The sequence below is a fragment of the Ceratotherium simum genome, chromosome 3 (assembly GCF_057802395.1).
Source record: "Ceratotherium simum simum isolate JZ-2026a chromosome 3, ASM5780239v1, whole genome shotgun sequence".
NCBI lineage: Eukaryota > Metazoa > Chordata > Mammalia > Perissodactyla > Rhinocerotidae > Ceratotherium > Ceratotherium simum.
Genome location: NC_141902.1, coordinates 47,882,142 through 47,902,055, shown reverse-complemented (window position 1 = coordinate 47,902,055; position 19,914 = coordinate 47,882,142). Strand labels below are relative to the sequence as shown.

The 19,914-nt window shown below is 43.7% G+C and overlaps 1 protein-coding gene across 5 annotated transcripts in view; it reads left to right on the top strand.

The window, feature by feature from the left end:
- Nucleotides 1-13,053: 13,053 nt before the first annotated feature.
- The window catches only part of MYO5A (myosin VA), a 187,860-nt gene continuing 180,999 nt past the window's right edge, over nucleotides 13,054-19,914 (top strand). For 3 of the 5 annotated variants that reach the window (XM_087427353.1, XM_087427348.1, XM_087427339.1), the window contains exon 1: nucleotides 13,054-13,272. In XM_087427353.1, coding sequence (XP_087283479.1) covers nucleotides 13,246-13,272 — 27 coding nt within the window. In that variant the 5' untranslated portion in view covers nucleotides 13,054-13,245. The remainder of the gene's footprint in view (nucleotides 13,273-19,914) is intronic. The other 2 variants (XM_087427360.1, XM_087427342.1) reach the window with 1 other exon arrangement.

Genomic DNA, 19,914 nt, shown 5'->3' with positions numbered 1-19,914 from the left:
AGCAACAGAGCACGCGCACTTAACCTCTACGCCACAGGGCCAGCCCAGTGAAGCAACTCTTGATTTTCCTCCCTAACACTGTTCTTTCCTCCAGCCTTCAGCTCAGTAAATGATACCACCATGCATTTACCCACCCAGGTACACAAACCAATCTTGAAGTCATCCTTGATTACTCAGAGGCTGTGACCAACAGACACCAAAATATACTGAATTTGTCGATTCTCTCCACTGCTGGCACCATACCCCAAGCCACTAATATTTCTTACCTGGACAACTGCTATAGTTCTAACACATCACTTTCCACTTCTGCTCCCTTGTCCATGCTGTGCCCCACCCATCCCCCTACCCCACCCCGCTTCCATTCTTAACATGTTACATAACCTCTTAAAATGTTCCAAGCTCATTCCTGCTCCTGTTCAACATGTTTCTTTTCCATTAAACACTTCCCCTGGTTCATAGCTTGGCTGGCTCTTTTTCATTCTGACCTTAGCTCAACTTGTAACTTCCTTAGAGGAATGTCTAATTCAATATTGCATCCCTAGCACCTAGAAACAGCTTATACATACTCAAATGTTTGTTAAATGAATAAAGTGAAAGGAAATATTGGGTTGGAAATGTAAGTGGGAAACCAGATTGGATGCAGAGAGAGAATGCTTGATTCCCAATCTCAGCCATGTCTAGCCTTTACTTCACTGAAGTAGGCCTTTATACCCAGTGTTTCTCTAAATGAGGAAATGTAAAAGAGCTGTGCTCTCACAAACCTCACATCACTAAAAGTGGTATACCTGCTTTTCCATGGCGAGGATGTAGTAAGAGTTCACTACTTCTCTGCTCTTCCTTGTGATCATAACCTTGCAAGCATTCTGCATCTGCCCCATTTCCAATAACTTACGCTGATAGTGTATTCTAGGTTCTCACTTTTCTGCATCTATACAAGCTAATATTTATAGTGACTTTGTCTATAAATGTAAGTTGACAGTTGTTTGAATTAATGCAGAAATTATCACTGTAGAGCAGCCATATTTTAATTTAAGGATAAAGATGAGAGGCAGACAGCAGTGGGCAGCTTTCTGCCAAGCCACACTTACAGGTTACAGAACACAAACCTTTCATATCTTCCTTAATCTCAACCACTTTAATATGAATATTATGAGAAGCCCCAATAGCTATGAATGTACTTGCTAAAAGAAAAACTAAAAATACTAGTTTTATAAAATTGGCAATTACTACTAAATGTAAGACATCTGTCTTGAATATCTTTATATGAGTTAGGTCTGTAGCTCAAGTGTTGCCAGCTGGGATAATTTAAGATGGTCATAAATAGTATTCCTACCAAGTTTATTTTCTCATAGGTTAGGTTTATATGTAAACTTTAAAGAACTATTCACTATACTTGTTTCACATCTTGTAACTCCTGGGTATATTCTGTTACAATATTGCCAGCTGATTGCAGTATATTTGTATTCCCATGGGAGATTTGTTCTACAAGTGTCAGAAGCAAAGGGAGCAAAAAGTATCAGTGAGAGGAAGATGGTCTATAGTGGGGAGTGCAGCAGAGCAGTGAGAAGAGGGGGGTCTGAGAAAAGACCAGTAGATTTGGACATTGGTATCACTGATCATTTGGAGAGAGCAGTTTCAGTAGAGCAGGTGTGTATGGGTATGAGGCAGAGGAATGATAAGCCACTGAAGATGAATTAGTTGTGAGGATATGTTTCTTTTGAGAGATTCTGAGGTACATGAAAGAAGATACAGTTTTGGGTTTTGCTTTTAAATGTAGGGAAGATTTGAGTATGGTTATAGGCAAGACAAAAAGTATGGAAGAAAAATTAAAGATGCAGAGGAAGCAAGAGGGCAAGAACTGGGATGGAGAGGAGAGGTGAAGAGATCAGCTTTGGCATGTCTTTCAAAGAGTCAGAGGACAAATGACTAGAGTTCAGGTGGGGAAAAGGGACACTGGAGGAGAGGGCTCACTGAAGGACCTAGTCCCATCCATAAGAGGGGGGTGCTGAGGTCATTTTCCTGGAGGGTATGAAGAGAAGAGGATAGAGGTTTGAGACCCAGAAGGGTCTTTACAACTTTGTAAAAGCATGTATGTACATTAACACAGATCCAGAAAGGATATAGAAATTTTAAAGGGGTTTCTTTGGGATCACTGCTTAAATTCATAACTTTTTTTTTTAAGATAACCAAATGGAGCAAATGCCATCAAGTAGGGTATCAATCATAAGGTACAAATATGGAAAAGAACGATAGAACCAAAACTTGGTTCTAAATTAAATTGTTAGACTTCTTTTCCTGCTCCTTTCAGCTTTTTTTAAATTAAAATTATACTTGTATGTGATTCTGAAGTCAAGTAGTACAGAAGAACATAGTGAAAAGCTAAAAATCACAAAATATACCTCTACCACCAAGTTTAGCCCTGTAAAGAAAGAAAGACTTGAAATAGTCAAATATTCAAAAAACTGTTTTCTCTGGCAGTTGCCTCCACACTTCTCAATAGTATGTTTACACCACTGTTTCTTGGTTTCTTAATTTTAGACATAAATTAATGGTTTTCAAGACTGATAAATGAGGACTTAGCTTATAACACTTCCCACTTCCCCTCCCTCCCACCCTCCTTCTAGGATCATAATGTCACTACTTTCGATTCCTTTATAGGCTTCCTTTACAATGTCTAATAATATATTTCCACCTTTATTTCTTATTTTATTGGTGTCAACAGTCTTTCTTGGGTCTCTAGTATCTAAAATGACAATATTAATGCCCCATCCTTCCTTTTGACTCTCCTCCCTTCTCTCAACTTTTGTCATCTGTATTCTTAGAATTACATCATCAAGGTTGATAACATTTGTATTCTATTTTATAATCATTATGAATAGTCCTCTCAGCTTTATAGGTTGATAGATATAGTTCACTGCAGATCACAGTTTAGACTATGATTACATTTCCCTATTTGGCTTTTGTTTTACTTGGTGTTTCTAATTATTTTTTCCCCTTGTACTTTTGGCCTTTTTCATAGCCACAATTATTTTAACGTCTTTCATCATGTCAAGTATTCTATAGAGTTTTCCTTTTGCCCCAGAAAACTCCGCTGGAGGCCACTTCTCCCTTGCTTCATTGTGAACTTGTTGCTTTCTTATTTTAATGCATAGGTGTCACTTGGGACTTAGCTGCTCTCCTGAACTGAGTCTATTATTTTCTAGATTCCATGTATGGCAACCATTGCTTTTTGCCTGTGTCTTAGGTCAAGTTCCCTAAAAGAAGTAGAAGTTATTTATTTCTAAAAAATTTTGTGGATAGTTATATGTATCATAAATATCTTTCCCCAATCTGTAGCTTGTCTTGTCTCGGTGATATCTGTTGATAGACTCCTAGTTACATTTTAGAACTTAATTCAAACATACCTTTGTGAAAACTGAATATTCCCCTCCCCCACATCACGTTAATTGTTTCATCCTCTGAGACACAATAACCATTTCCACATAACACTGTTTTAGTGCTTAATCGCGATGCATTCTAATTGCCTTCATTCAGCTATCCTCCCTTCCAGGAAAGGTGTCTTATTATTTTGCTCTAGCACTTACTTAGCCCAGTGCCTAGCCATAGTTTAAGTGTCCAGTAACTATTTTCTGAAAGAAATTATACCCTTGAATTGTAGCCATTCCCCTTGACCCCTGCTATTCCACTCTATAATGGTCAGGGTTCATAATTCTGTCTAATTTAAGCAGAAAAGAAGTTTATCAAAAGATATCAGATCACTTACAAAATTGTTGGAAAGGCTGGAGAAATAGTCTTGATGTAAATCTTCTAGGAACAAGCCCAGAAACACGCTACAGCAGCGGACTGATATGGAAGCCGCTGCCGCCACTGCCGCCACCACCACCAAACATTGACAGCCAGGAGCCCGACTTTGCTGTAACGCCCGTTGTCCCCAAAACTTGGCCACCTCTGCTGCTACCTTCATTGGCAAATGGAAGTTCTAGACAGAGCCTGTTTCTTCACATCTGCTCACTCCCATAGCCTAAGTCTTGTGCAGATGAATCTGATCTTGGTAAACGCTGCAAAAGAGGTGGGGATTTGCATCTTGATTTTTCTCTCAGGAGGCAGGACTACTGTAGAAATTTTCCCAAAATACAGAAAAGATGACAGGCAAACAGATATGACAGATGCCATTATACCTTCCAGTATGCCTCTTCAATATGAAGTGCAGTGTTGTTAGTGTGGGAGAACTTCAGGGAGTTCAGTATTCCCTTACTCGTTTTGATTTGACATGCCTCAAGGCATTAAAAGAGGCTCTTAAACTACACAGCCAGGTAGTATATACCCAAATAAGGCAATAAATGTGTACCGTCCTAATCTTGGAGGTATTCATCCTTTCCGGCTGACTCCTAAGTTCATTTTGATCCCCATCAAAAATGCTCTTTCAGAAGTCACTCAATTCTTGATTCGGCTTCCATTGAATCCTGCAAAATGACAGAACTGGGCAGTCCAAGGCAGGGAATGAATATGAAGGGAGAGATAGGACTGGAAATTTGATTAATAATATCTTAAAATCGTATAGCACAGTCCAGTTTCCAGTATACTTTCTCATTTATTTCATTTGAACCCCTCAACAACAATACACATATAAGTTGCCCTGTTTTTGCTGATTAAAAGAAGATAAATTCAGGTTTCTCACTGTTGGAGAGTTTACAGATAAGCCAGGGGAGGAGACTAGAAGGATCTATCTGGTAATGGATTAGAGCTGGAGACATTGTATGAACTCATGTTTAGCTTAATATAAATATAGGTGGCTACATATAGAAATATTTATAGAGATGTGTACATACACAGGTTGGTATACACGTATTTCCTTGCTCTGTGGCTGAGAGGGGCCTACAAGCAACAATACTCCAGTAACAACAAGGCCCAGATCTTAGCTTCTGATACTCTCCTCCAAAGAAAGGAACCAGGGCTCTTTGGAGAAATGGCTGATACTAGGACTGAAGATGAAATATACAATATGAGTCTGCAGCATCTTGTAGAGCTAGAAAGTAAGGAAGGGCTCTGAAAAAGAACAAAGCAAAAAAACCCCACACATAATGATCGGGAGGGGGTATGTCAAAGGGACACAGGAACCAATTGAAAGAGCTCCCAATGGCCAAAGCTTGAACAATTTGAGAACAAAATAAAGTGGTATTAGATTATAACCCAAAGTATAAAATAAATATCCATGTGTCTATACTGATATAAATAAATGATTTATGTAGGTACTCTGTCCTCAATGAGGTGGAGCATAATTCCCCACTCCTTAAGTGTGGGCTGCATATAGTGATTTCATTCAAAAGAGTATAGAAAGGGGATGTGTATTAGTTTGTTAGGGCTGCCATAACGAAGTACCATAGACTAGATGGCTTAAACAACAGAAATTTATTTTCTTACAATTCTGGAAGCTAGAAGTCCAAGATCAAGGTGTTGGCAAGTTTGGTTTCTTCTGAGACTTCTCTCCTTGGCTTGCAGTTGGCCCTCTTCCTGTGTCTTCACATGGTCTTCCCTCTGTACATGTCTGTGTTCTAATCTCTTCTAAGGACATCAGTCAGTGGATTAAGGTCCAAATGATCTCATTTTAACTAAATTATCTCTTTAAAGACAGTTACATTCTTAGTTCCTGGGGGTTAGGATTTCAACGTAAGAATTTTGAGGAGACACAGTTTAGCCAGTTACAGGGGGGAAAGAGTAACTTTACAATGGAGAAACTTGACAAACACTACCTGAGCCAGATGATCAAGGTCAATGTCAACAGTGATATCTCATGGATAGTATGACTCTTGATACGATGTGATGACAATGGCACTTTACCTCACAAAAACCTATCACCCCAGTCTAATCAAGACAAATCCCAGCAGAGGGACGTTCTACAAAACACTTGACTTGTACTACTCAAAACTGTCATCAAGGGCCGGCCCCGTGGCTTAGCGGTTAAGTGCGCGCGCTCCGCTGCTCGTGGCAGGGGTTCGGACCCCGGGCGCGCACCGACGCACCGCTTCTCCGGCCATGCTGAGGCCGCGTCCCACATACAGCAACTAGAAGGATGTGCAGCTATGACATACAACTATCTACTGGGGCTTTGGGGGAAATAAATAAATAAATAAAATTATTAAAAAAAAAAAAAACTGTCATCAAAAACAAGAAAAGGGAGAAACCGTCGGCCAAGAAGATCTGAATGAGACATGATGAGTAAAGTGGTATCTTGGATAGGATCTTGGAACAGAAAAAGGACATTAGGTAAAAACTAAGGAAATCTGAATAAAGTATGGACTTTAGTTAATGATAATATATCAATATTGGTTCATCAGTCGTAACAAATGTACCATACTAATGTGTGATGTTAATAATAAGGCAAACTGGTTGCTGAGTGTCTTAATCTGTTCCAGCTGCTATAACAAAATGCCATAGACTGAGTGGCTTATAAACAACAGAAAATTATTTCTCACAGTTCTAGGGGCTGGGAAGTCCAAGATCAAGGCACCAGCACCTTCAATGTCTGGTAGGAGCCAGCTCCCTCATAGATGGTGGTCTTCTCAGTGTATCCTTATGTGGCAGAAGAGGTGAGAGATCTTTCTGAGGTCTCTTTTATAAGAGCACTAATCCCATTCATGAGAGCTCCACTCTCATGACCACATCACCTCCCAAAGCCCTCACCTCCTACTACCATCACCTTGGGGGTTAGGATTTCAACATATGAATTTGGTGGGAGGTAGATGGCATAATCATTCAGTCCATTGCACGAGGTATATGGGAACTATTGTCTTTGCAATTTTTCTATAAATCTAAAACTGTTTTAAAATCTTAAAAGTTTATTTAAAATCAAAACAAAAGGGGCCAGCCCCGTGGCTTAGCGGTTAAGTGTGTGCTCTCCACTACTGGCGGCCTGGAGTTCGGATCCTGGGCGCGTACCAACGCACCGCTTCTCCGGCCATGCTGAGGCCGCGTCCCACATACAGCAACTAGAAGGATGTGCAACTATGACGTACAACTATCTACTGGGGCTTTGGGGAAAAAAAAAAGGATTGGCAATCCTTTTGGCAATAGATGTTAGAGCCGGTCTTCCTCAGCAAAAAGAGGAGGATTAGCATGGATGTTAGCTCAGGGCTGATCTTCCTCACAAAAAAAAAATAAAAAAATAAAAACAAAAGAAGGCTAACATCGGCTAGGTGGCTTGCCTCAGGCTAGAACTGGGACTTGAATCCAGGTCATTTGAATCTAAGTCATTTTCACTACTGAGGGGCTTCCACTACAACCACATAGAAGGTAGGTGTGTGTCGGTGGTCGTCGGAGGTGCAGGAAGAGAGTGGCTAGTAAGTACTTAAAGTCAAGCAATTCAGGAAGATCAAGGCAATATAAAGCAGGTAAGTACTATGAATTTGGGCAGAAAGTATTTCAAGATCCAGAACAATCGACTGATAGAGAGAATCAGGTACCACGGAGCTAGGCATAGAGATGCAGAGGCTGGTCAAATAGCAGGTGGTTAGGACACAGGCAGAAGACTGGGAACAAAGGGCCAGAGATAGATAGATATTTTAGGAAACACAAAATTGTAATCTAGAATTAGAGTAATAGGTACTGGGAATAAAAATAATTGTACCTTTTGAGTTAATTACGGTACTTTTTATCCTCCTTGCCCAGGGAGCCTTGAAGTGTGGTTAGGCCTAAGCTCATAGGTGAGAGGGAGCTGGCATCACCGGCTGGAGTTGGGGAAGTGAATGGGTGGAGAACCAATGGTTCCTGATGCCTGCCTTCCATCTTTCACAGTCTTTTAAGTCTTCCTCTATTCTTAACTTTGGTTTTTCTGCTTCATAGCCTAGTTCTCTCATGCTGTCCCTTTACACATCCTTCCACCATAAATGACCTCCCATCCATATCATCATTTGGATCTTTCAATGAACTATTTGGGCTTCTTCCCCACCCACCCAAATGTTGCCTACGCCCAGTGTCTAGTTCTCTGAAACATTAAATATTAATATAAGTAAATGCTAACATACTAAAACCAGTAACACAGTTCTTTGCCTCTGCCTCTAGAATTGAACCAATCTTACAAAATTAGAATTACTACTTTCTATGACCATGCCACATGGACTGCCCCTCCCCCTACCTCTGCAGCTACCCGTTGCAGTGAGCTCCCCCAGGCCAGGGACCATATTTCATTCATCTGTATCTTTATTATCTTTTTTTGTGTGTGAGGAAGATCAGCCCTGAGCTAACATCCATGCCAATCCTCCTCTTTTTGCTGAGGAAGACTGGCCCTGGGATAACATCTGTGCCCATCTTCCTCTACTTTATATGGGACGCCACCACAGCATGGCCTGACAAGTGGTGCATCAGTGCATGCCCGGGATCCAAACCCCGGGCCGCCAGCAGCAGAGCGTGAGCACTTAGCCGCTACGCCACGGAGCTGGCCCCTGTATCTTTATTATCTTAAGTGCTGGCACATAATAGGGCCTCAATAAATTTTTTTCAATTTGAATAAAGCCATGACCACCCTACTAAAATTGCTATTCTCCCCACATTCTCTCTTCTCTATTTAGTTTTTCTCCATTGCACACTGTTATGTGTTGAATTGTGTCCCCTCAAAAGATGTTGAAGTCCTGACCCTCAGCACCTGTGAATGAGACCTTATTTGGAAATAGGGTCTTTACAGATGATCAAGTTAAGATGAAGTCATTAGGGTGGGCCCCAATCCAATATGATTACGTCCTCATGAAAAGGGGAAATTTGGACACAGAGACACATATGCACACAAGGAGAACACCATGTGAAGATGAAGACTGAGATTGGGGTGATGCAGCAGAAGCCAATGAATGCCCAAGATTGCTAGCAAACCACTGGGACGTAGGAGAAGAGGCATGGAACAGAGTCTCCCTCCCAGCTCCCAGAAGGAACCAACCCTGAGAACACCTTGATCTGGTATGTCTAGCCTCCAGAGCATACACTCCATTACTGTTTAAGCCACCCAAATCTGTGATACTTTATTATGGCAGCCCTAGCAAACTAGTACACTTACCACCTACCCCTTCTATCTTGATTGTCTCCTTGACTAGAATGTAAGCACCATGAGGCAGGGATTTTATCTGTTTTGTTCACTCATGAATCCTCAGCATGTAGAACAGTTTCTGGCACATCATAACTCTCAACATTTGTTGAAAAAGGTAATATCCATAAATACTTTATTTTTATTTTTTTAAATTTTATTTATTGTTTTCCCCCCCAAAGCCCCAGTAGATAGTTGTATGTCGTAGCTGCACATCCTTCTAGTTGCTGTATGTGGGACGCGGCCTCAGCATGCCCGGACAAGCGGTGCGCTGGTGCGTGCCCGGGATCTGAACCCAGGCTGCCAGCAGCAGAGTGCACGCACTTAACCGCTAAGCCATGGGGCCAGCCCTATAAATACTTTAGAGGAGAGCAATTCTTCACATTAATTTGGACGTTGTTTTCATTTTCAGTTATAAAGCAATCATTGAGAACTTTATAAATTTAAAATAAAATATACAATATCCTCTGGCTACCCTTTGGGAGGGGGGAATCCTAAACCCTCAGAAATTGTAGCTATTGCTGGTTTCCATAGTTTGCTAATGACTAAGTGCTGGGACTCTGAACATACACGGTTAAGGTAGGGAGGCCAGCCATCAGGGCTTCCTTGTTGCTCCTTCTGGCTTTTGAGTCTATTCTTCTGAATAAGGTAAAGTAAGGTCAAGGGTAGGAAACCCTTCTCCTCTTCCTCATCCCCACTACCTTCCTTCTACCATAGCCCCAAATATTTGAGTGGCTGAACGCATGTGTTCAGGAATTAGAAGAGTATAATTCTACTTTCTTTTTCTCCCGGTCACTAAAAAAAAACACAAAAACACACTCGTATTTTTTTGTGTGTGTGAGGAAGATCAGCCCTGAGCTAACATTCACGCTAGTCCTCCTCTTTTTGCTGAGAAAGACCAGCTCTGAGCTAACATCTATTGCCAATCTTCCTCCTTTTTTTCTTTTTCCCAAAGCCCCAGTAGATAGTTGTACGTCATAGCTGCACATCCTTCTAGTTGCTGCATGTGGGACGCGGACTCAGCATGGCCGGAGAAGTGGTGCATGGGTGCACGCCCGGGATCCGAACCCGGGCCGCCAGTAGCGGAGTGTGCGCACTTAACCACTAAGCCATGGGGCCGGCCCACCACTCCTATTTATAAGACCCTTTCAGTTTTTTCTCAGTGTAGAAATTAAGTAAAGAAAGTTTTCCTCCACCCTTTTAGGGTCCCTGGCTGGCTCTGAAAATTAAATTGACAAAGACAGATTAACAGGAGAAAAACATACACATTTATATTTTTACATGACATGAGAGCCTTCATAAGGAAATGAAGACCCAAAGAAAGGGCAAAACCTACTTGCTTGTATATTAGGTTGAACAAAGCAAAGCAATTGTGGAAAAGTGATTACTATGTGGGGAGGCTAAAAGAGGATAAGAATTATTTTAATAAGGTCAGTTTGTATACAATTCTCTTGGTTTCAACTTCTCCTCTTTAATGATAAGAATGTTACTTTCCTCCTAGAACAGGAAGAACATTTCTCATATAGGAATTTCATCTCTTGCTTTTAAGAGAAAGAAGGAAGATCAGAGTGTTCTTCTTGTATTTGCTGTTTTTCAAGTGCCCCTAACTCAAAATAGTCAATATACCAGTCCTCCCTCATCTGCGGTTTCACTTTCCATGGCTTCAGTTACAGGTGTTCAAACGTGGTTTGAAAATATTAAATGGAAAATTCTAGAAATAAATAATTCATTAGTTTTAAATTGTGTGTTGTTCTGAGTACCTTGATGAAATCTCAAGCTGGCTTGCTCCATCCCACCCAGGACGTGAATCATACCCAGTGTCGAGCGTATCCACGCTGTATACGCTACCCGCCTGTTAGTCACTTAGTAACCATCTCGATTATCAGATGGACTGTCACGGTATCACAGTGCTTGTGTTTAAGTAACCCTTATTTTACTTAATAAGGGCCCCAAAGCACAAGAGTAGTGATGCTGGCAGTTCGGATATGCCAAAGAGAAGCCATAAAGTGCTTCCCTTAAGTGAAAAGATGCAAGTTCTCAACTTAATAAGGAAAGAAAAAAATCATATCTGAGGTTGCTAAGATCTACGATAACTTATAGTATATTGTTATAATTGTTCTATTTTATTATTACTTATTGTTGTTAATCTCTTACTGTGTGCCTAACTTATAAATTAAACTTTATCATAGGTATGTACATATAGGAAAAAAGCATAGCATATATAGGGTTGGGTACTATCCGTGGTTTCAGGCATCCACTGGGGGTCTTGGAACACATCCACTGTGGAAAACGGGGGACTACTGTATGCCAAAGCAGCATACCCTGGGGTGACATGCCCCGAAATCCTTCATCAGCTGACTCAGCATTTCTCCACAGTCCTAGGAGGTAGGTATTATCTGAAGGGTGAGAAAACAATCGGTGGTTACCCCCTTACACAAGGCATGAAGAATCTGCAAGGGGTACAATTCAAGCCGCTTAAATTTCAATCCAGTGCCTTTTCTGTTGTACAGGTCATAACTGCACATGTTTTCTCTTTTTATGTTTGGGCAAAGAAAGGAAGGATGGGAACCAAAAACATGAAAGAGAATTGGTTTTAGGATTGGAAGGAACAGAAAGAATTCTGCAGGGCTTTGTCCTCTGTAGCCATTACCTCTGGCATCTCTGAGGAGATTATGGGCAGAAGCAAGGAGAGGAGAGGCTTGAGTTCCAGGGAATGAGGCCTGGCCCCAAGTGTCCCCCTCAGTCAATGGTCTTCCTTCAAGTACACATGCAGCACACACACACAACCAAGGGCGCCAGCCTCGAGAGATGGTCTTGATAGAAACCATCCCAGATTCCCATGACAGGCACTGGGCACCGCTTAGAGTTTAAAGAAATAAGAAAGATGAGCACACTAAAAAGAGGCTGGGATGAAAAAATATGGAGATTAGTCAACCAGGAGTGCGAGTGTGGGTGGGAGGAGGAAGAAAGTGAAGACAGCATAGGGTTGCAGGTGGAAAGACCACATTCTTGTGCTTGATGTGCAAGGGTAACAGTGAGTAGACTGAATGCTGCTTCTGAGATTCCTTTGACCTTTTGATTCAGAGCTAAATTGCAGGTATAGACGTTCCACGAAAGCCCTCCGGTGGCATCTGGATCAGTTTCAGGTGGCACCTGAAATCACCGATAGTCGATAATCACCAGGGGGAACAGGACAAGGAAGAGGGCTGGGGCAGAGGGTAGTGGCATCTCCACAAATCCACAGGCCTAGGAAGGAGGTAGGCTCCTGGGCTGCCCCCTGGGGGCATCTTGTTTCAAGGCTCACCTAAGTTTCTGTAGCTTAAAACAGGCCCCTACGCTCTGGCATCACCAAACGACCCTGCTGCAGATGCCGAAGTGTTTGGTGTGACCTTGGTGATCCTGTATCTCAGACTTCCGGTCCTCACTCACTTCCAGACCTCTGCTGCTAGCAAGGCTCTTCTAGAATTCTAGGTTATTCTATGGCCTTCCAAGAAGCCTCCCCCTCGCCCCAACTCTTTTCCCTAGAAATGCTTGGAAGGACAGGAGAAGCAGCCTGGAGACTCCCACTCGTTTACCTGGACACCCTCAGTCACACCAGCTATCGCAACCCTTCTCAGGGGCTGGGCTATTCTGCACGGTCCGGGCTATTCTGCACGGTCCAGGGCTCGCCTGGGGTAGGGAGCGTCCGGGGTGACACGAGCTCCCTGGGCGGGGGTGCCGCCGGCGGGGGTCCTGGGGCGGGCTTCTGGGCCTCGAAAGCGCGGGAGGCGGCGGCGGCGGCGCTGGCTGGCAGGCTGCTGATGCTCGGTACCCGCAGCCGATGGGAGGCAGCGTGAGCCCGAGAGAGCCCGGAGCAGCCGCGGTGGCAGCGCTCGAGCGCAGCCTCCTCCCGCTCCCACAATGCACAGGGCGGCGGCGGCGGCAGCATCACCGGCCGCCGAGGTGGCGGCGGCAGCGGCGACCCCAAGTACCCGGGGCACGCGGAGCACTCGCGGCGGCTCGCGGCGAGCCCGGGAGTGATGGCGAGGCCCCCGCGGGCCGCCCGCGCCTGAGGCGCCCCGCCCCGCCCGCCCCGCCCGGCCCGGCCCTGCCCTGCTCCGTGCCGGCGGCAGCCCGGGCGCTTCCTAGTCGGCGCGGGCGGCCGCCCAGGCGAGGTGCGGCCTCCGCGCGGGCCCGCCATGGCCGCGTCCGAGCTCTACACAAAGGTGAGGCGGCCCGCGTGGGGAGGGGGCGCGCGGCCCGGCGCCGCCGGCTGTCGGGCTGGGGAGGGGCGGGGGCGAGGGCCCGGCCAGCACCACCCCCTTTCCGAGCATTTCAAAATCCCCGGCCCGGCCCGCCTGTCGCCCGCAGGGGCGCCTTCCTCTTTCGGGCGTTGGTGATGATGAAGAATGCGGCGGAGGGAGGCCTGCCTCGGGGGTCTCTGGCCCCTGCCACGCTTCTTGGGCTGGGAGCAAAGCGCGTTTCGGGGTGGAAAGGGGGCCCGTGTGGAAATAGTAGGGCGGGCCTGGGTCAGGATTGCCCAGCCCTCGGGTTTGCTTTAGGAAAAATGCCGGCTGGTGGGAGATGCTCGATCTGGTAGGATCAGATGGTCCCTCCCTTGGGGACGCGCGCTTAAAATAACGTCTGGTGGTATGCGGTGCCACTTCTACCGCCAGCCCACCTTTCTGTGAGATTATTTGGAATCCCGCAAACGGTCGCCAGTCGGTTTTCACCTTTCGCCGCCCGCTTTCAGATGGGTGAAATCTGAAATCACCTGGGGCGGTGAGCCCCTGGGGAAGATGCAGCGGGATAAGTGAGAGCTGATTCACCGGCTGGGCCGGGGGGGTCGGTACTCATCTATCGCTGGGAGTTTGCAACCTGCGTGTAATCCCTTAGAGCTTTGTTAGGCTCCATGTCTTCACCATCCGCTGGGGCGAGCCTTTTTCTTCTGGGTTTAGTTGAAGAGAAGTGGCAGGCTTTTCTTTCTTATACTGACACCAGTATTCTGTGTGTCTTGTAATCTCTGAATGGCGTATTTTGGAGAACTGTTCCTTTGAAGATTGTTCTGAAAATTTGTCCTGGGCAGTGTGTGGTGCCGTTTGTGAATGTGTGTGGTCATGGCATCTTGCACTATAACTCCTGTTTAGGTAGATGTTTTGCCAGTTATTAGTTACCTCTAATTCCAGTTAACAGAATTGCTTTAACTTTTCAAGTTTGTATTTGCACTAGAATCTCCAATGAGAGTCCTAGAATCATTGATTCCAAATGTGACCCAGTAAGCCCAGGGCCCAGGTTGCAGCATATTATAGAAAAAAGAGCTCTGGACCAGGCATAAAGGAGACCTGGATGCTAGCTCCAGCCTTTTCACTTACTGTGTGACCTTGGGCAAGTCATTTAACCTCTCTGTGCTTCAGTTTCCTCATCTGTAAATGGAGTTAATTATACCTGCTCTGCATCTTTTACAAGGCTGTTGTGAGGATCAAACTTAATAATAGATGGGAAAGCTTTTTGTAACCTGTACATTTCTCTTCACATATGAGGTATATGATTAATTTCTTCAACCATGAAGTGAGTTTGCGTGAAGCATTCTCTGGGACCTCTTTCTTTCCAGCCCCAGATTTAAAGACTGCATAACTGGAACTTCTCTCTAAACCTGGTAGTTTCTTTAGACATTGTAGATCTCTAATGTATGAATGAATACAGTTGGAAAGTGATCTGAAGTTACTTTATTAACAAACATTTATCTAGTGCTATGTGCCAGATTTTGTTCTAAGTGTTTTACAAATATTAACTCATTTAATCCTCATAATACACGTATAAGGTAGGTACTAAGACATGTGAGTCATTTTCACACGAAGAGACATGGATCTGTAAACATATAGCCCCCCACTCTTCGCTGTGGTGAGGAGTCCATCCTTGAGCTGCCTAACTGTAGGCCACTTAACTAGAGACTGCTTGGATAATAAATTGCACTTGGATTTTGGATCAGCTTTCTTCCCCCCAAGATAATTTGAGAGAAAAAAATAAAAAAGATACTGTGATTTTTAAATTGTAAAATTTTGGGCTTCAGTCATAGCTTCATCATAATCTGTTTTAAAATTCACCTTCTAGGGCCCGGGCCGGTGGCATAACGGTTAAGTGTGCACGCCCGCTGCGTCAGCCCAGGGTTCGGATCCCAGGCACGAGCCGACGCATAGCTTGTCAGGCCATGCTGTGGCGGCATCCCATATAAAGTGGAGGAGGATAGGCACGGATATTAGCCCAGGGCTGATCTTCCTCACACACACACACACAAAAATTCACCTTCTAGTCATTGTAAAGACATCAAGAGTGAAGTTGAGCTTAAGCTGCCTTCTCCTAAATACACTTCTGCCTAAGAATAATCTGGTGACTTGGCTCTTTGTTGGCTAATTCTTTTGCTGAATGGGTCTTGGTTTATAGTGGTAAGCGAAAATACTAATTGAGCACCTCCTGGGTGCCAGGTACTTTGCTTAATGTTGAGAGGTTCTAACAGTGATCAAGACACAGTCCTTTTCCTCAAAGGGCTTACAGTGTGCTGCTTATATTCTTGACCCCCTTGGAATCTCCAAGGGCATAAAGAACCTGCTGTTACCTCAGCAGCAGGCGGACGGCTGGTATGGTATTTATTAGTAGAAGTTAGGGAACGGGTTGGGACATGGGGAAGGTTGGAATGATTCTAGAGGTAAAAGCTTTGGTAGTGATTATTAGAGGAAGAGGGAAATCATTAGCAGTAATATCAATGAATAAACACAAGGATATTTCCCTTGCAGAGGATTATAGAGAAGGAAGTTCTGGGGTAGATTACAAGGAAAGATGTATTAGTGACATGCCATAATTATGGTATTCAACATAGTGGTTAAATCTGAAAAGTGCCCTTTACAAAAATGTCATTCAAAGCTTAAAGGCAGATTTTGATGTGTGATGCAGATCAGCTCCTATTATGATGAAAGACAAGAGACCACTCAGTTTATTCTTTTTAGCTAAAATGATAATGCTTTTGTCACAGCAATTTAGCAGGGCTTCCATTTGGTAAATTTTTCCAGCAGCATAAACATTTTAAGGGCAATAGTTGGGTTCCTTGGATATAACATCTCTGGAAACTAACATTTTGGTTAAAACATGTTTGTTGGTTTTAAAATAACAGCTTTATTGAGATATAATTCACGTACCATATAATTCACCAATTTAAAGTGTACGATTCAATGGTTTTTAGTATATTCACAGAGTCGTGCGTTGATTTGTTTTTAGATCCACCTGGCTTGTTCCCAAAAGAATTGAAGGTGGCTGTGATATCTCCTTGCTTCTGATTTTGAAAATATTTGCTAGTCTTGACTTGCCGGTGGATATCTGAATCGTAACATCACCCATAGATGCTTTCAGCAACTTCAAAGGATTTAGCATTTGTGGAGCAGGGTTTATTAATTAGACCTAAACACAGATCACCAGCAGCAATAAAATGGCATGCTAGTCCTCCTCACATTAGGTTCCCAGACACCATGGATAGCATGATAAATGCTGTAGATTGGCCAAGATTACCTGAAGTGGTTTAATTAGGAGTCCCATAGTGTGTCAGGGTTCTGAGTTTTGTAACAGTACAAAAACGATCTAAAACCCCTGCTCCAAAAGCCACGTAAACTTTCCTAGATGAAACAGCTGTTTAGGCCAGTAGATTGTGTATCTGTAATCTTCCTTTCCTACCATATTCCCTTATACCTACTGAAGCCACATGGCCTAGATTTTTTCTGGGGTAGTTCCAGTTTTATGTTCTATGCCATTGTCCCTTTAAACCATCAATCCTGGAAATTCTATTATTTTGGTGTCGAAATTACATTTCTCAGACTGCTTCCAACATCTTAAAGCAGGACAGAAATCTCATCTCTGATCATATGCCCTGGTTTGGGGTTTGGCAAGTACATTCACTTTCCTCAAGTCTCCTGACGTGCCCCTTCCATCTGTATTTCCCACTCATGGCCCCAGGCCTGTTAGTGGCACTGCTCTTCTCCTAATCCCTCAGATTGGAAACCTCAACAGCCTTTTCCTATAGAAGAAGGAGACATTCTCCTTCTTCTATACCAGTTCTGATTTTATTTGGCATCCAGTTGACAGTTGTCTGTCTCAGTGACCTGTACACATTTCTGTCTTCTTATAGTTATTTGTGTGTACGTCTGCCACCCCCACAATACTGTAAGCCCCTTGGGATGCTGATCAGTGTTTCGTTCACCTCCTGAAAACCTAGCACAATGTCTTACATGTAAGTAGGTGCTCATTAAATATTTGTTGGATGAATAAAAGAATACTTAAACAGGAGAGAGACAGACAGAATATAATGGTTTGGGATGATTAGTCCACTTGTAGGGAGGAAGCAGGGTGTCAAGAAGTGGTTAAACAAGCACATTTGCAGGCCTGTTGAAAAGGATGAGTAATCGAGAGGAGAGCTGGGAGCCAGGGAACCAAGGACAGTGTTGCAGGAAACAAAATGGGATGAGATGAAGGTCTGGTAGACTGAGGTGCAGGCAGACGGTGTGGGAAAGGGGGACAAATCTGAGAGACAGGTCTCCATGATGGATTAGGTATAGGATGGGAAGGAGAGGGAACAGTGTAAGTTGACACCAGTAGCTCTAGCTTTGGGAACTGGAAGTTAATTCGCATTATATCATGAATTTTTGCTGACTCTGTAGAATTTATAATCTACTCAAATACTTTTTTAGACTGCTTGAGCAGAGCAGAATGGTCATGATTTCCTCTTGAAATTTGTTATTGTCTTTTTTTTTTTTTTTGGGAGGAAGATTGGCCATGAGCTAACATCCATTGCCAATCTTCCTCTTTTTGGTGAGGAAGATTGGCCCTGGGCTAACATCTGTGCTCATCTTCCTCTATTTTGTATATGGGACGCTGCCACAGCATGGCTTGATTAGCGGTGCGTAGGTCTGTGCTTGGGATTTGAACCTCTGAACTGCGGACTGCCAAAGCAGAGCATGCAAACTTAACCACTGTGCCACTGGGCTGGCCCCTGTTACTGTCTTTTGAAGTGTGAAAGTTCAGTGTACTGCCCAGTGGCTGAAAGATGACAAAGAGGTTCTAATTTTAATGGGAGTTGCTACTGCCAGATAAACAGTTTAAAGCTTCCTGGTGCTTTTAGCTTTTTAAAATAGGGAAACACTGAAGGAAGGTCTATGGATGGGGTTCCAAAGATTTATCTACAACCTCCAAAGGGTTGAGGTGGGGAGGGGATTCTAGCTTTTCTGTAGGAGAGTGTGGGAGAGGAGAGATGAACCTCCTTACCTTACATCTTATCTCAGAAGGTAATTTAGCTTCTCTTGTTTTCATTTTATGATGGATTTTGCTTCATTTGGGAGAATCTGGGGGCAGGTGGTCCACTGGAGGATAGACTTGCATTTGTCTCCACTTTAGGTAATTCCTAATGAAATATAAGTTATTTTTGGAAGTATAAACTCCTGGCTGGGGCTGGCCCCATGGCTTAGCAGTTAAGTGCGCGCGCTCCGCTGCTGGCGGCCCTGGGTTCGGATCCCGGGCGTGCACCGACGCACCGTTTGTGCGGCTGTGCCGAGGCAGCGTCCCACATACAGCAACTAGAAGGATGTGCAACTATGACATACAACTATCTACTGGGGCTTTGGGGAGAAAAGGGGGGAAAAAAAAGGAGGAGGATTGGCAATAGATGTTAGCTCAGGGCCGGTCTTCCTCAGCAAAAAGAGGAGGATTGGCATGGATGTTAGCTCAGGGCTGATCTTCCTCACACAAAAAAAATTAAAAAAAAAATAAAAATAACAAAAATAAACTCCTGGCTGATTTATGGAATAAGGTCTGGCCCCAGTTAAAATATTGTGTGGGCAACCCCAGTCGTCCCACTCCACCCCGACTGGCACATCGTCTATCCCATAGTGGTCTTCCCAGACTTTTTCCATTTGTTCATCTGGGGCGTTTGTCCTCTCCTTTCTCTCCAGCGCCTGCCTCTTTGTGTCTCTCCCTAATCAATTTTATTGAAGTATAATTTATATGTAATAGAATTCATTCATTGTAAGTGTACAGTTTAATGAGTTTTGACAAATATTTTCTGTCATGTAACCACCACCACAAACAAGATATAGAACATTTCCATCACCCTCAAAAGTTGCCTTGTGCTTAGCTTCTCTTCCCCACTTTATTCAGAGTCTACTGGAGTTGTGCTTGCCCAGCGGGCAGAGAAGAGCTGTTTGTTTGTTTTCAAAAATGTATGTTATGGTTCCACCTTAGCCCAACCAATAGAGAGGCTTAGTACAGAAGCCTGACTTTGGGTGTCACTCCTGTGGAGTGTCATTGACAGTGGGAGGTGGGAGTAGATGGAAAAGGATTTCAGGTGGTTTATTTAGTCTTTGCTTCACACACTTACCCCTTTTTCTTTATTAATGGTATCCACCTTTGATGCCTTGTTTCCGTAGGTCCTTAGTGTGCGAACACGCCCTTTGGTTAGTTTTGCTCTTTAACAGTTCTCCTGTCCTGTCTGCCTTGGTTGTAATGTCAGTCTGGGTTTGTGCTGATAACAGATTTTTAAACTTTACGGAAACTTATCCCTGGCTTCTTCATGCCTCAGACATTCTCCATTTCTCTTTTAGGCTTTACTCAGTTGGAAGTCTCCTCAACCAGCAGCCATTAGCATTAAACATCTCTTTGTACAACTGAGGTTTTTTGCCAATTGTAGAACTTAGGGATGATGTAATTGTGTTTTTAATTTCAAAATAATGGCTCCAAGCTTGATTGAAATCAAGGGAGAAGTGCGTTATCCACTCCTAAGTGTTCATGAAGACCATTTATCTACCTCCTTTGGTCTCATGTGCTGCTGTGGCCAA